General features: G+C 33.1%; 1 protein-coding gene and 1 pseudogene across 1 annotated transcript; one reads left to right on the top strand and one right to left on the bottom strand.

Moving 5' to 3' along the window:
• Window positions 1–7,514: 7,514 nt before the first annotated feature.
• Window positions 7,515–8,780, bottom strand: LOC131604482 (uncharacterized). Its single transcript, XM_058876918.1, has 3 exons — window positions 8,720–8,780; window positions 8,505–8,629; window positions 7,515–8,360 (listed from the first exon to the last, which is right to left on the bottom strand). Exons 1-3 carry the CDS (start codon window positions 8,778–8,780, stop codon window positions 7,515–7,517), a joined length of 1,032 nt encoding a protein of 343 aa, XP_058732901.1.
• A 3,908-nt stretch (window positions 8,781–12,688) lies between these two features.
• LOC131604481 (ceramide kinase-like) lies at window positions 12,689–16,677 on the top strand (annotated as a pseudogene).
• The last annotated feature ends 84 nt before the right edge of the window (window positions 16,678–16,761 follow it).

Raw genomic sequence — 16,761 nt, 5'->3', positions numbered from 1 at the left:
TCGAAGCGATTCGACCAAATAATGTTTAGTAGTCGAAGCTGTTCGACTAGGAAGGTCATCTGAGGCTTCAACGTTCGACCAGACCAAAAGGATGCGAAGACTTAAGGATTTTTGGCTGCAAAAGCTGAAGTGGAGGTCGAGAGGCAGTAGAAGTTAAGAGGCAGTTCCAGGCAGTTTTTCTGGCAGTTCTCACAGGATGCGTGGAAGTCTCACAATTGAGGATCTTGCATATGGAAGACACGTGTTGACTGATAGCCAGTCGACCGTTAGTAGTAGTTATTTTATTTTTTCTATTTAAGCAAGTTTCATAGGAATAGTTAGAGGTCCGCATTGTCTACATAAACACAAGTAAAACTCTAATCTCTGCGCAATGAGTAACGAGTGCAACCTTGGAATGTACGTATGCGTACCAGTTTAATTAAATGCAATCATTTTACATTACATTTTACCTTTCAGTGCACATTTACTGCCCTTTTTATTGCTTTGATTTACTTTAAAGCCTTTAATTTCAGTACTTACTTTTACGTTAAAGTCACTATTTACATTTAATATAAATCATATACGCATAATCTAACAAAATAAAGCAATCAGTCCTGGAGTATTCTAGTTGACTCCGCAAAGTAACCTTTAAAAAGGAAACTAGCGCTTGTTTACCATTTTTCTGGGTAAACAGCTGGTATGTTTTGGGTATATAATAATTGAAATAAGGCATAAAGCACACAATAACTGTGGTTTGGAAAGTGATAAACACTATCATGTGCTGTTGCAATGTTGTAAGTACTCTACTTTTTTTTCATTCAACCATAATTGAGTACGTAGTATTTTAATTTCTCAGAAATATGAAATATTATTATATGTATGGTTTTCTCATAATTGATTTAATGGAATTCATTTTCATAAAATTAATTTTAACTTAAAGTAAATTTTGTAATTTAATTTACGTTTGGTTCTACTCATGTAAAAGTCATTAGGATTGATTGATATTGTTTGAATAGTTTAGATCAAAATTGTTCTTGGACATATTGTAATTACCAAAAATGTTCTAATTGCATTTAAAACTATATATTTCATTTATATTATAAATTTTTTTAAAATAAAAATATTAAAAATTACAAATTTTTAAGTATTACAAAAACAATTTTTTATTAATCTAATTTTCAAATCATATTAAAATCAAATCATTATAGTGAAACATATTCTAATATTTTATTAATTTAATATTTATAATTTTTGAAGAGTTCCAAATTTGTTTACAACAACATTATATATGAATAAAATAGTTAAAATATTTTTTATCTTGGCAAAATAAAGTTTTCTAGTAAACGAATAGAGATATGATAAGTTAGGATTAGTTCATTATTAAATTATAATTCATAATTATACAAAAATAATCAAGTCACTTCTTTGGAATAGGTCCACCACAAATAAATATCATTGATATAAGTAAGTTAAATTAAAGTTGTGTAAAACATATTTTTACGCACTTGATTGAAACAATAATTTGTATGACTGCCTTCTCAGCCAATCAACATATGAAACGTGCTAGAATTTGAGACATTATACATCCCACTATTAATAGGTAGGTATTTGAATAAAGTGACAGGTAGGCCAGCTGGCATTAAATAAGAAAAGCGATGAAGCCTTTTTATTATAATTTTGCCTTTTTATTATAATTTTGTCTTTGATTTTGTTTGGTTGAGTTTTAAATATCCCTAACTTACCATTATGTGTTGTTTCGTAATAACGTATCAATTATGAAAGAAAACTTTTGAAAAGACACCAATGAAAAATTTGTTTTCAAGCTTTAAACACAATGATTGATATCAAAGAATTCACATTATGCTTTTATTTACTCCTCTCTTTTTCTTTTTTGGGAAAATCCAGCCATTCCAAATTAATATATGTTGGTATATTTTGGGTAAGGAATAATTGAAATAAAGTTATGAGTATCACAGCTACGTGTAAAAATTAACGGAAAATTTATGAAAATGCATCAATGAAAAGTTTGCTTTCCAACCCACTTCATTCACAGTTTGCTTTTATTATATTTACTCATCTCTTTTATTATAATTTAATTTGTGCTGGTATGTTTTTGGTATATAATAATTGAAATAAGGCATAAAGCACACAATAACTGTGGTTTGGAAAGTGATAAACACTATCATGTGCTGTTGCAATGTTGCAAGTACTCTACTTTTTTTTCATTCAACCATAATTGAGTACGTAGTATTTCATTTTCTCAGAAATATGAAATATTATTATATGTATGGTTTTCTCATAATTGATTTAATGGAATTCATTTTCATAAAATTAATTTTAACTTAAAGTAAATTTTGTAAATTAATTTACGTTTGGTTCTATTCATGTAAAAGTCATTAGGATTGATTGATATTGTTTGAATAGTTTAGATCAAAATTGTTCTTGGACATATTGTAATTACCAAAAATGTTCTAATTGCATTTAAAACTATATATTTCATTTATATTATAAAGTTTTTTTAAAATAAAAATATTAAAAATTACAAATTTTTAAGTATTACAAAAACAATTTTTTATTAATCTAATTTTCAAATCATATTAAAATCAAATCATTATAGTGAAACATATTCTAATATTTTATTAATTTAATATTTACAATTTTTGAAGAGTTCCAAATTTGTTTACAACAACATTATATATGAATAAAATATTTAAAATATTTTTTTATCTTGGCAAAATAAAGGTTTCTAGTAAACGAATAGAGATATGATAAGTTAGGATTAGTTCATTATTAAATTATAATTCATAATTATTCAAAAATAATCAAGTCACTTCTTTGGAATAGGTCCACCACAAATAAATATCATTGATATAAGTAAGTTAAATTAAAGTTGTGTAAAACATATTTTTACGCACTTGATTGAAACAATAATTTGTATGACTGCCTTCTCAACCAATCAACATATGTAACGTGCTAGAATTTGAGACATTGTACATCCCACTATTAATAGGTAGGTATTTGAATAAAGTGACAGGTAGGCCAGCTGGCATTAAATAAGAAAAGCGTTGAAGCCTTTTTATTATAATTTTGCCTTTTTATTATAATTTTGTCTTTGATTTTGTTTGTTTGAGTTTTAAATATCCCTAACTTACCATTATGTGTTGTTTCGTAATAAAGTATCAATTATGAAAGAAAACTTATGAAAAGACACCAATGAAAAATTTGTTTTCAAGCTTTAAACACAATAATTGATATCAAAGAATTCACATTATGCTTTTATTTACTCCTCTCTTTTTCTTTTTTGGGAAAATCCAGCCATTCCAATTTAATATATGTTGGTACATTTTGGGTAAGGAATAATTGAAATAAAGTTATGAGTATCACAGCTACGTGTAAAAATTAACGGAAAATTTATGAAAATGCATCAATGAAAAATTTGCTTTCCAACCCACTTCATTCACAGTTTGCTTTTATTATATTTACTCATCTCTTTTATTATAATTTAATTTGTGCTGGTATGTTTTTGGTATATAATAATTGAAATAAGGCATAAAGCACACAATAACTGTGGTTTGGAAAGTGATAAACACTATCATGTGTTGTTGCAATGTTGCAAGTACTCTACTTTTTTTTTCATTCAACCATAATTGAGTACGTAGTATTTCATTTTCTCAGAAATATGAAATATTATTATATGTATGGTTTTCTCATAATTGATTTAATGGAATTCATTTTCATAAAATTAATTTTAACTTAAAGTAAATTTTGTAAATTAATTTACGTTTGGTTCTATTCATGTAAAAGTCATTAGGATTGATTGATATTGTTTGAATAGTTTAGATCAAAATTGTTCTTGGACATATTGTAATTACCAAAAATGTTCTAATTGCATTTAAAACTATATATTTCATTTATATTATAAAGTTTTTTTAAAATAAAAATATTAAAAATTACAAATTTTTAAGTATTACAAAAACAATTTTTTACTAATCTAATTTTCAAATCATATTAAAATCAAATCATTATAGTGAAACATATTCTAATATTTTATTAATTTAATATTTACAATTTTTGAAGAGTTCCAAATTTATTTACAACAACATTATATATGAATAAAATATTTAAAATATTTGTTTATCTTGGCAAAATAAAGGTATCTAGTAAACGATTAGAGATATGATAAGTTAGGATTAATTCATTATTAAATTATAATTCATAATTATACAAAAATAATTAAGTTACTTCTTTGGAATAGGTCCACCACAAAATTATATCATTGATATAAGTAAAATAAATTAAAGTTGTGTAAAACATATTTTTACGCACTTGATTGAAACAATAATTTGTATAACTGCCTTCTCAGTCAATCAACATATGAAACGTGCTAGAATGTGAGACATTGTACATCCCATTATTAATAGGTAGGTATTTGAATAAAGTGACAGGTAGGCCAGGTGGCATTAACTAAGAAAAGCGTTGAAGCCTTTTTATTATAAATTTGTCTTTTTATTATAATTTTGTTGTTGATTTTGTTTGGTTGAATTTTAAATATCCCTAACTTACCATTATGTGTTGTTTCGTAAAAACGCATTAATTATGAAAGAAAACTTATGAAAAGACACAAATGAAAAATTTGTTTTCAAACTTTAAACACAATGATTGATATGAAAGAATTCACATTTTGCTTTTATTTACTCCTTTCTTTTTCTTTTTTGGGAAAATCTAGCCATTCCAATTTAATATATGTTGGTACATTTTGGGTAAGGAATAATTGAAATAAAGTTATGAGTATCACAGCTACGTGTCAAAATTAACGGAAAACCTATGAAAATGCATTAATGAAAAATTTGCTTTCCAACCTACTTCATTCACAATTTGCTTTTATTATATTTACTCAACTCTTTTATTATAATTTAATTTGTGCTGGTATGTTTTTGGTATACAATAATTGAAATAAGGCACAAAGCACACGATAATTGTTGTTTGGAAAGTGATAAACACTATCATGTGTTGTTGCAATGTTGCAAGTACTCTACTTTTTTTTTCATTCAACCATAATTGAGTACGTAGTATTTCATTTTCTCAGAAATATGAAATAATATTATATGTATGGTTTTCTCATAATTGATTTAATGGAATTCATTTTCATAAAATTAATTTTAAGTTAAAGTGAGTTTTGTAAATTAATTTACGTTTGGTTCTATTCATGTAAAAGTCATTAGGATTGATTGATATTATTTGAATAGTTTAGATCAAAATTATTCTTGGACATATTGTAATTACCAAAAATATTCTAATTGCATTTAAAACTATATATTTTATTTATATTATAAATTTTTTAAAATAAAAATATTAAAAATTACAAATTTTTAAGTATTACAAAAACAATTTCTTATTAATCTAATTTTCAAATCATATTAAAATCAAATCATTATAGTTAAATATATTCTAATATTTTAGTAATTTAATATTTATAATTTTTGTAGAGTTCAAAATTTATTTACAACAACATTAAATATGAATAAAATATTTAAAATATTTTTTTATCTTGGCATAATAAAGGTATCTAGTAAACGAATAGAGATATGATAAGTTAGGATTACTTCATTATTAAATTATAATTCATAATTATACAAAAATAATCATGTCATTTCTTTGGAATAGGTCCACAACAAAATTATATCATTGATATAAGTAAGTTAAATTAAAGTTGTGTAAAACATATATTTACGCACTTGATTGAAACAATAATTTGTATGACTGCCTTTTCAGCCAATCAACATATGAAACGTGCTAGAATTTGAGACATTGTACATCCCACTATTAATAGGTAGGTATTTGAATAAAGTGACAGGTAGGACAGCTGACATTAATAAAATTTCCTGAACCAAACTGTAACACGGGTTTGATGTACTACTTGCATTTCAGTATATATCAACTCTAGTACTAGTAGGCGTAGCATATATTAACTGTGATTGAGTTTGTGGATACGGAGAATTCACCTTTAATAGCAACAATTTTGTTATTCTTGCATGATTTTGCAGATGCCGCATAAGAAATCACCAGCATATGTTGTTGCTTCCGATCATGCAAAAGGGTTATAACCATTTCAGGGACAACTTCATTGACTCGTTCCACAACAAAAGCTTCATGAAAATAAGTCTCTTCAATGAGTTTTCTTGAGTCTGGATCAGATGATTCTTCTAGGTCCTCTTCAGTAATACAACTTTTCTCTATCATGAATTTAGTTGGTTCCAGATTTGACTCCAATTTTTCATCTAAATCCCTTGATGATAGTGATTTATCCAAAGAACTTTGATGGTAATCCAAACGTGAAGAGAAGTTATGTGTGTTGGTTGCAGAAGCCTCAAATAGTGGTGTTGAAGAATGTATCCGAAATGAACGATGTCGGATTTTTGGTGGTCATCTCCATTGATTAGTTCTCACTTGAGAATATGGTGGTTTTGGGATTTTTTTGATGATTTCTTAAAATAGGGATGAACCACTCGAAAATGTTTCTCAAAATCTCTTCCAATATTGTAGTGGTTATGATATTTATGACTAATTATGAAAATGTTTGTTGGTTGGAGTAGTTGGTGATAATTATTGTAGAGGTATGAATAATGAGATGTTGAATAGGATGAATATGGGTTAGTATTAGGTGGATGTGGTGAATACCCATGATTTAGATACAAACTTGATGATGATTCAACATGAGTGTAACAAGGTGTAAAGAGTTCCCATGGAAAAGATGGAAATGAAGATGTGGTAGGAGATGGAAAAGAATGGTTTGTGGGATAGATAGGAGGAATATTCCACGGATGATATGAAGGTGTATGATAAAGATAATCCATAGGAGGATTTGTGTACATGGATGAAAGCACCAATTGATAGGAAGATTTTCCTATCAAGACTATGAACTATGGGTACAAAGAAAGAACAACTATAATCTAGTGATCATCCTCTATCAATTTTCCAATGAATGATTTTATTGTTGAGTTTGAATATATAGGTAGGAATGAGATTTGCACAGAAAAGAACAAAGATCTTTCACACCATATGCAAAGCTGTAGTATCTTGGTCCACATAATAGAATATGTTTTGCTCTTTCCGCTAAACTTTCATGGATGATTAAGGTTGACCTAATCACTAAGGGAGCAACTATTTAAGAAAAAAAAGAAACCATTTTCCAAATAAGAAACAAATTCTAGAGATTTGGTTGGGACACCTTACACACTTTGCCCCTATTTCCATTGTTTTTTCAAAGATAAAGTTGAGATTCGTTACACTGAAGATCACCAGCATTTGAAAGATTGTTCATGAATTTATTGATTTCTTATATTTATATTTTTATTAGTTTCTAATTTTAAAAATGTATAATCTAAGTTCTTTGTTTTTAGTTATTGTCATACCCACCATTAACAAAACTTCTTTGAATTAGAACACGTGAAGTCCAATGATAATGTGGTCTTTTTAATGTGATTATTTTGTTGTGTTTATGTGCGTTTAGTTCTTTTTTTTTGACACAAACAAACTTAACTCATATCATTAATCAAAAGATGTTCAATACAAGGAGGTATCAAATGAAAATTACTACGCCTAGACCAAGAATTGGCCGCCTTCGCTAACGAGTGGGCAACCGAATTCGCTTGGCGCTTAATAAACTTCACCTCAAAGTTAGGGAAAGAAAGCAATAAGTTTTGTAAAGAAGACACAGTAAGACTAAACTCGGAGCTACCCGAATGCTTCGTTCGAAGAGCTTGAACTACCATTTGGGAATCACTTTCAAAAATAACTTGTCGGAGATTCAAGTTTATAGCTCCAAGGATTGCTTCTTTAAGTGCCATGACTTCCGCTTCCAAAATAGAGTAAGTACCAACATCCCAGGCAGCACCTGCAAATATAAAGTGGCCAAAATTATCACGAACACACCATCCTCTATTCGTGGTGCCTTTTTGAGAATTGAAACCCGCGTCAACATTACACTTGAACCACCCAAGATTCGGAGGATCCCATTTCGAAAGGTGTTGGGGGTGGTTATCTGTAATCTGGACCTTCTGCGCCGCCAACCAAGCCTGCCAATTACTAAGCGATATTAAACCAAGAGTTGTAGCATCCTCCTGCTCATTATTCCATAATTTATTATTTCTATTCCTCCAAATCACCTCTAACATAACAGCCACTCTCCCGACAATCTTCCTATCCTCCCTACTACATATGTCAAAAATAAGAGCTCTGGCATCATCAAAAGAAGTTAATCGAGATTCAATTATGGAGTACAAACCTGCTGCCCTCCAACATTGGATAGTAGTGCTACAAGCAAACAAAATATGCCAATCATCTTCAATATTGGCATCACAAAACTGACAACCTGTCGGACACTGAACATGATATTTTTGGAGTCTTAGTCGAGTTGGTAAACAACCCTTGCAAATTCTCCACAGGAAGTGCTTAACTCATGGGGGGGCCTTGATGTTCCAAAGGCTACACCAATTCTCCTCTTCTCCCCTCCTCATATGTTTCACCTGGTCTTCCCTCCACAGCCTATACCCAGATCTCACACTATATATTCCATTCTTCTCCTCCTTCCATATCAACTTGTCCTCTATCACATCCTCAACCAACGGGACCTGTAAGATAACTTCCGCAACTGTATTATCAAAAAGATCTCTTATCAGTCGCACTTCCCATTATTTAACATTAGGAAGCATAAGATTTTTAACAGTAATATTATACGCACCTTGTCCTTGAGGGCCATCCACAAACCCATCTTTCTTCCCTCGAAGCCAAGGTTCGTTCATTGCCTTAATGTGACTCCCATCCCCTATACTCCACCTGCAGCCAAGCGTTAGGACATATCTGGATTTCCAAATACTTCTCCAAACAAAACTCGGGTTACTACCCAAATTGGCATCAAAAAAAGAACATCAAGGAAAGTACCTTGCTTTAAATATCCTGGATACAAGGGACTTTGGTTTATTCAATATTTTCCATCCCTATTTAGCCACCATAGCCATATTAAACGATCTAAAGTCTCGAAACCCCAAACCTCCTTCCTTCTTACTACAAGACAATTTATCCCACGCCAACCACTTGATACCTTTATTATTATTATTACCTCCTCCCCACCAAAAGGAATTCAACATTTTCTCAATATCTTGCACAACATTATCAGGGATGATAAAGATACTCATGATGTATGCCAGAATTGATTGAAGGAAGGACTTTATCATAACCTCTTTACCCGCTTTGGATAACGATCTACCTCGCCAAGAATTAATTCTCTTCCAAATACGATCCTTTAAAAATGCAAATGTAGCTTTTTTACTCCTCCCAATCATAGAGGGAAGGCCCAAAACACATGACGAACCCCCATAATACGTGCAAGATCCTCCTGGGCAGCCATACTTAGGTTATGGCTGAAAAACACTTCTGATTTGGCCAGATTAATTTCCTGACCAGAAGCCTCCGCATAAGTATTAATCAACTGCATAAGATGGCGCACCTCGTCTAAATTGGACCTGCAAAACTAAAAACAATCGTCAGCAAAAAGTAGATGGGACACACTAGGTGCCCCTCTGCATATCTGGACTCCATGGATATCTCCCTCTGCCACCGCCCCTCTAATGAGGGTTGAAAGGCCTTCAGTTATAAGAATAAACAGGTAAGGGGAGAGTGGGTCCCCTTGCCTCAATCCTCTTCCTGGTTTAATAGGTCCAACGCTGTCCGAATTCACAAGAACAGAATAGTGTATCGATGTAACACACATCATCATCCACTGAATCCACTTCTCTGCAAAACCCATCTTCTTAAGAATACCTTTCAAGAATCCCCAATCCACTCTATCATAAGCCTTGCTAATATCGATCTTGAGGGCTAAGTGGCCAGTATTCCCTTTAACCTTCCTCTTAAGCGCATGAATGATCTCAATGGCGATCATAGCGTTGTCAAGGATTGACTGACCTTTAACAAATGTCGATTGTTCTTCCGATACACATTTTGCCAAACAACTTTTCATCCTATTAGCCAGCATCTTTGAAACCAGTTTGTATACCACATTGCAAAGAGAAATAGGCCTGAGGTTCTTCATATCATTAGGATTAACGGTTTTAGGAATGAGGCAAACATTAGTTTCATTAATCGATGACGGAAAGAAGCCCCTATCCAACCAATGCGTAACTGCCTCAAATATGTTATCACTATACAACTCCCAGAATTTTTGGTAAAAATCCGGATTGAAGCCATCCGGTCCCGGAGATTTGTCAGGATGCATCTCAAGTAACGCCGCATGTAATTCCTCCTTCGATACAGGTCGTAACATTTTGTCATTATCTTCCTCCGTAATCGAGGCCTGTATAAAATTTAAAACCGGATCATAATTACCTTCCTTAGTTGTGAACAACTCAGTAAAGTAATTTTTAGCAACCTCACAAATTCCCATATGATCTCTGACTTCTTCCATGTTTTCATTCATAAGCATATCAATTTTTTGGGAATTTCTTCTAGCTGTAGCTGACAAATGGAAAAACTTGGTATTGAGATCTCCCTCGCGAAGCCGGTGCATTTTCGCCCTCTGCTTCCAGTAAGTGTCTTCAAGGATAAGCAATTTGTTGTATTCAACTTGAGCATCACAGAACTGTTTAAATGATGCAGGGTCATAGTTGCCACGACAGTTTTCCATAATTGCCTTATAAACCTCTAACTCCTCTTTCTGTTTCCTACTACGTTTCTTGTTCCATTTCTCCAGCTCCTCTGCACACAACGAGATGCGATGAACTACGTCAGGACTAATCCCATTTGTCCATCCTTGATGCACAACATCTCTGATACCTTCCTCATGTAGCCAACAGTTTTCAAATTTAAACCGGTGTTTTGAATTCCTCCGCTGCACCGGGTCACAACAAAGGAGAATTGGGCTGTGATCCGAGTGAGATGCGATAAGATTTCGAAGTCTAACATTAGGAAAAAGACTCAGCCAGTCCGAGTTAGCAAGGGCTCTATCCAATATCTCTTCAATCACATGATCCGTGCCTCGACTTTTTATCCACGTGAATTGGTGTCCTTCTATTGGGATATCAGTAAGGTGACAATCATTCACAGCTTGGCGGAACCCTACACACAACCAATTAGGATGTTCATGATTCCCTCTTTTATCTTGCTGAGATAAAAGATCATTAAAATCACCAATGACGCACCAAGGAACATTCGACATATCACGAATATCGCGTAACATGTCCCACGCTTGTTTCCTCCTACCTCTCTCAGGAAATCCATAGTAGCAGGTTAATCGCCAGTCTCCCTTCGATTCATCTTTAATAAGAATATTCACAAAGTTTCTCGTAAAATTTATGACACTGCATTGAGCACTATCTCTCCACAGAACCGCGATGCCTCCACTTCTCCCCTCAACATCAATAGATAAGCAAGCTTCGAATTTAAGTATCACTCTAATGTGTTCCAACTTTTGAGATTTAGCCAAAGTTTTAGACAGAAATAAAACGTCGGGACGGTGTTCGTGAGCCAACTTTTGAAGGTTAGGAATTGCTCTCGGGTTGCTCAGTCCCCGGCAATTCCAACTAAGTATTTTCATTAGTCCCGGAAGTCCTGGCTGCCAGGACTTGCCGATAAAAAATGCTGAGATGAACCACTTTCCTCCGCTTCAATACTTTGGTCTGTCGCTCTTCTTCTCTTCTTCTCAGATTGATCAGCATCACTGTGCATGTTAGCACTGCTCAGAGCATTTGGTAGCATGTTTAGCTTAATTTCATGGCTTGGTGGTATAGTTGTTTGGTTAAGCTTTATGAGATTCAAGTTTGAATGCAATAGGTTCTGTTTGAGGTGGTTGGATTTCTGGTTTATGGGTTTTGTTTTGAATTTGTAAGGCTTTGGATTGAGAGAAGAAAGTGTTTGGAATGGTGTAATATTAGTGTCAATAGTGTCTTGGTTATTTTGTGAATGGGGGCGTGGGGTATGGTTCATGGAAGGATTTGCATGGTTTGCATGTTTTTGGATTTCTTGGGCATTCACGTTCAACTGGCAGGTTAACAAATGGTGTGTAGGTTTAGAATTACCTAGTGTGGGTCCCCTAAATGTGTTCTTTTCTAGTACCGTAAAAGTGGGAACGGTGGGTTTTGTTGTTAGGCTCAGTATAGGTTGGTTATTATTTAGCATTGATTGCTGAGATGTGGTTTGAATGGCACTAAAATGAGGTATGACGTGGCCACTAATAACAGGGTCATCTTGATTGAAATTGTGCTCATTAATATTAATAATGGTACCAGGAAACCTTGACATTAAATTGGAATTATTATCAATAGGGAGCTTCTATGGTGCAGTCATCAAATTGACTTCAGTGGTGAAGTCACTGCAATTGACCAATAGAATTAAAGCCCTAACAACCCTAATTAATTCTAAGTTAAACTAAGCCACATCAGCTCTATGGTAAAATAACTTTACTGTGGGACCCATTTTAAAAAAAACTTTTGATTATTGCATATAAGTCCCCATTCATTTAATAATATTTTACAAATTAAAGTTAACTTTTATTTTTTTTATTTTATTAGATGATAATTTATTTTAAACACAAATTATATTTTTTCTTCAAATTCTTTCTTCTCGTTCTTTCTCCCAACTTCCCAATTCTTTCTCCCAACTTCCCAATCGAAGAAATCAATTTTGAAACCCTAAATCTCTAAATTCCTCCACTGCGATGTCGCTCTCCTACTCCAACTTCTTCCTCGATGATGATCTCCTATACAACGAGGAAACCTCCAGCATCTTATCCGGAGATTTGCCGGCGGAAAGCTTCTCTGATGTTGATTTGTCTCCGCCGTCGTAGGAAGAGTTATGCACTTTCTATTAATTTTACGTTATTCTATAATCTATACTATTGTTAAAGCTTACATTTTGAAAATTGTTCTTAGGTAAACTGGGTGTTCTTGAACATGACAAGGTTGAGTTGAATAATATGCATAGACGTGTACTGTGCATGGTTTTATAAGGAGCAAGAATCAACCTTCGCAGTGGATCCTGACTGAATATACTTTCGGTCATGAAAATTTGCAAACATGTGAAACGTGGGTAAATCAACTAAATGAATTGTTGAAACTGGAAGCCGGTAGACCGCGGAATCTTCTGGTATGCTATTGGACAAACACTTGCTTTATAATTTTGCTTTTTATTTTCATTGATTAGTTAAAATGAACTTTTCCCAGATATTGTTTCTGATTCACTAGGTTTTTGTTCATCCAAGGAGTGGGAAGAGTAATGGCCGTAGAAACTGGGAAGCTGTGGCTCCGATATTCTCACGTGCTAAAGTAGAAACGAAGGTGAAACTTTAGCATCTCGTATGATTTCCTGAATGGATAGCAACTGATAAAATGTTGAAATATGTTTTTAAGTCCAATCAGTTGTATTTGTCTACGACGCTCATATTGAGGGGCTGTTTGGCCTAGCTTTCTTTGGCATTAAAAGGCCTACTTTCATGCCGCTGAGTATAATAATTGGATAACATGCTTAATTCATTCAGTACATGATATTAAGTAGTAAGTAATGATCAAATAAGATTGTTGACGGGATCCAAGTAATCGATTTTTTCTTTTTTCACCAGGTGATTGTGACTGAGAGAGCAGGACAAGCATATGATATGATGTTATCTATAACAAATAAGGAGCTTAACTCATATGATGGTGTTATAGCTGTTGTAAGAACTTAAATCCAGTCTCTTACATTGTACTAAATCATATATTTTTCAAAATGTTGTTGATATGTTTATGACGAGGCTTCATGTTATTGAAGTAAATCATATATATTTCAAAATGTTGTCGATATGTTTATGACGAGGCTTCGTGTTGTTGAAGTTTTAAATCATGGTTTTTTATTTAGATGTCGTTCGCTTAACCGCTTTTGAAATTTCCTTGTTGCTTTCAAGTGATTTTCTTATGTTCTTTTGAGTTATTGTATTTTTCTAATCGAGGTGGTTTCATGGTGGTGATGGATTTTTCAATGAAATCCTTAATGGGTTTCTTTCTCCCAGGCTTAAACTCCCTACCCACCAACTCCTCCCGGTTTTGTTCATTTGGCTAAAGATAAAGGCGATTCCTTGGCTGCGGACGAAGATGGAATATTTGAAAAGACTCCAAGTCAAATTGAAGACCACCTTCCTTTGATTTCAAGTCCAAACCAACCTCGGTCTAGAATATTGAATCCTAGTGAGTTCAGTTTATCTGAACTTCATTAAGTTAGAAAATAATTTGCATCAGCACGTTGATATATAGGAAAGAATAGTAAAGAACAAATACAGTTGCAAGTTAATTTCGTAGAAATATAAAACCACAGAAAAGAAAAGGAAATAAATATTATCAATTTTATGCTTGACTTGTTTTTATGGCTTCTGAAGATTCGGAAGATAAAGCTCCCGGGTTTCCTGTTCCTAATGAATGGTTTAGATTTGGGATCATTCCCTCAGGTTCAACTGATGCCATTGTAATCTGGTATTTTTTTTCTTCCTAGTATTCTTGAATTTTCAGTTCTACTTCAGCATAAACCGAAGATATGAATGTAGTCTATCCTTGTAGTTTTCTAATACAATTTTGGGTTTTGTGAAATTTTGAATATTTTGTAGTACAACTGGAACCCGAGATCCTATAACTTCTGCATTGCATATTGTACTTGGTAAAAGGGTGCACCTTGACATAGCTCAAGTTGTACGATGGAAAACAACTCCGAGATCCGAGGTTGAACCTCTTGTGCGCTATGCAGCTTCCTTTTCAGGGTAATTTCCTTATGTTTTGTTACCCGATGTAAATGTCTACCTTTTGACACATGCTAGCAATGTCATCTTGCATATGCTACACACCAATCCACGGTTACTTTAAAGATTTATTTAGTAATCTTATATTCTGCATACATTAATGACAACAGGTATGGATTTTATGGCGATGTTATCACAGAGAGCGAGAAGTATCGCTGGATGGGTCCCAAACGTTACGATTATGCTGGAACAATGGTGTTTTTAAGACACAGGTATTGTCCAAGTGGATATGACGCGGTGCTTATCATCTCAACTTTAAATATCTTTTTTTGAACTGCGTGTTTTTTTCAGGTCATATGAGGCAGAAATATCATACCTAGATGTTGAATCAGAGGAAACCATTCCAACTCCCAAAAGGAATCGTGATAGTAGCATGTTATGGGGATTGAAAGTTCCACGCAGATCAGAAAGATGTATCTACCGTATTAACTGCAAAGTTTGCAATGAAACGCCAAAGAATGCAGCCACTGAAATTAGCAGCCTAACGCCTCATTTAAATTCAGAAACGGGAAAATGGGTGAAATCCAAAGGTCGGTTTATTAGTGTTGGAGTTGCGGTAATCTCTTGCAGAAATGAAAAAGCTCCTGATGGTTTGGTTGCCGAGGCACACCTTTCAGATGGTTTCCTTAATCTCATAATGATTAAAGAATGTCCTCACGCTTCTTATTTATGGTAAGCATTGTCTGGCTATCTTTCCATATTAGACTATGTTTGGATAAATAACTTACTTAAGTGGTTATAGCATAAGTGCATGTGTATAAGCTCTTTTCTCTAACAAAAGATAAAATAAAGTCTAACTTTTTTTATTTAAGCTATAAGCTGTTTAGCAGCTATCCTAGAAAGCTTATTAAAGTAAGCTGGAAGGAACTTATGGACATGTCATAAGTTATTTCTGTAAGCTCTTTCAAGTCGTCTTTCTATGCTTATGTCAGGAGATAAGCTCAAATAAATCAATCCAAACAGATCTTAAGTCTCTTGATAATCTTATCGTCTTTGTTTGTTTGTTTAATGATACAGGCACCTGACTCAACTTACAAGAAAAGGGGGAAGCCCTTTGAATTTCAAGTTTGTTGAACATCACAAGGTTAGTTTTTTTCCAATCCACGCCACCTTTTTCTATTGCGAGCTTACTAATTTTACTGAGCACTCGCAGACTCCAGCATTTACTTTCACTTCTTCTGGCAACGAGTGTATGGAATGTGGACGGCGAGATGTTTCAGGCACATCAACTCTCTGCTCAAGTGTTTCGCGGTCTCGTGTGCATGTTTGCAACTGGTCCTGAAGTATAATCGAAGAGTTTTGTCGAAGATATTAAACGGAACAATGATAAAGCTTATTTAGTACCAGCTACATAGAACTTTTGTGTATATATATAAGCATGGAGAGAAGATTTTGCTACATTTAAGTATATATATGTAACCCTTGGTTCACAATTTAATGTTTTTATAAGGTGAATTCTTGTATCTTGAGGATCAAATGCAAGTCACCTTAATATGGATGTTGTAGCTATTTTATTTATATATGTAGCAGTGTCATGATCTATGTCATGGGTTTTTTGAATATAGCCCTGAGTAACTAGGTCTTTTGGATCTTGTATTATATATATTTTCTAATATAGTCAATACTTAATATAGATGGGTAAACCATGTTGTGCTTTTCATAATCGCACTTAAAGAATCAAAATTGCAATTAAACCTGAAACTATGGCATAAACAAATAATTGTACATATGTTTTAGTCGAGCTCAGTGTGCCTTGAGTTCCAAGTAACAGAAGATGATGGAAACTTCAACGATATGATAAGGACCAGATTTGATTGATCGCTAAAGTACATACACAATCCTACAATATAATCAAATTTATTTACACTTGAAATCCAATATTTTTTCATGTATCCAAACAGAATATCTGAAACCAGGTAATCATCACATGTGAACTCTTTAGTTAGTCTAGCTACATTAAAGGAATCATT

This window comes from Vicia villosa, linkage group LG5 (assembly GCF_029867415.1).
Source record: "Vicia villosa cultivar HV-30 ecotype Madison, WI linkage group LG5, Vvil1.0, whole genome shotgun sequence".
Lineage (NCBI taxonomy): Eukaryota > Viridiplantae > Streptophyta > Magnoliopsida > Fabales > Fabaceae > Vicia > Vicia villosa.
The sequence above is the reverse complement of the archived record's forward strand: the minus strand, read 5'-3'. Positions and strand labels throughout refer to the sequence as shown.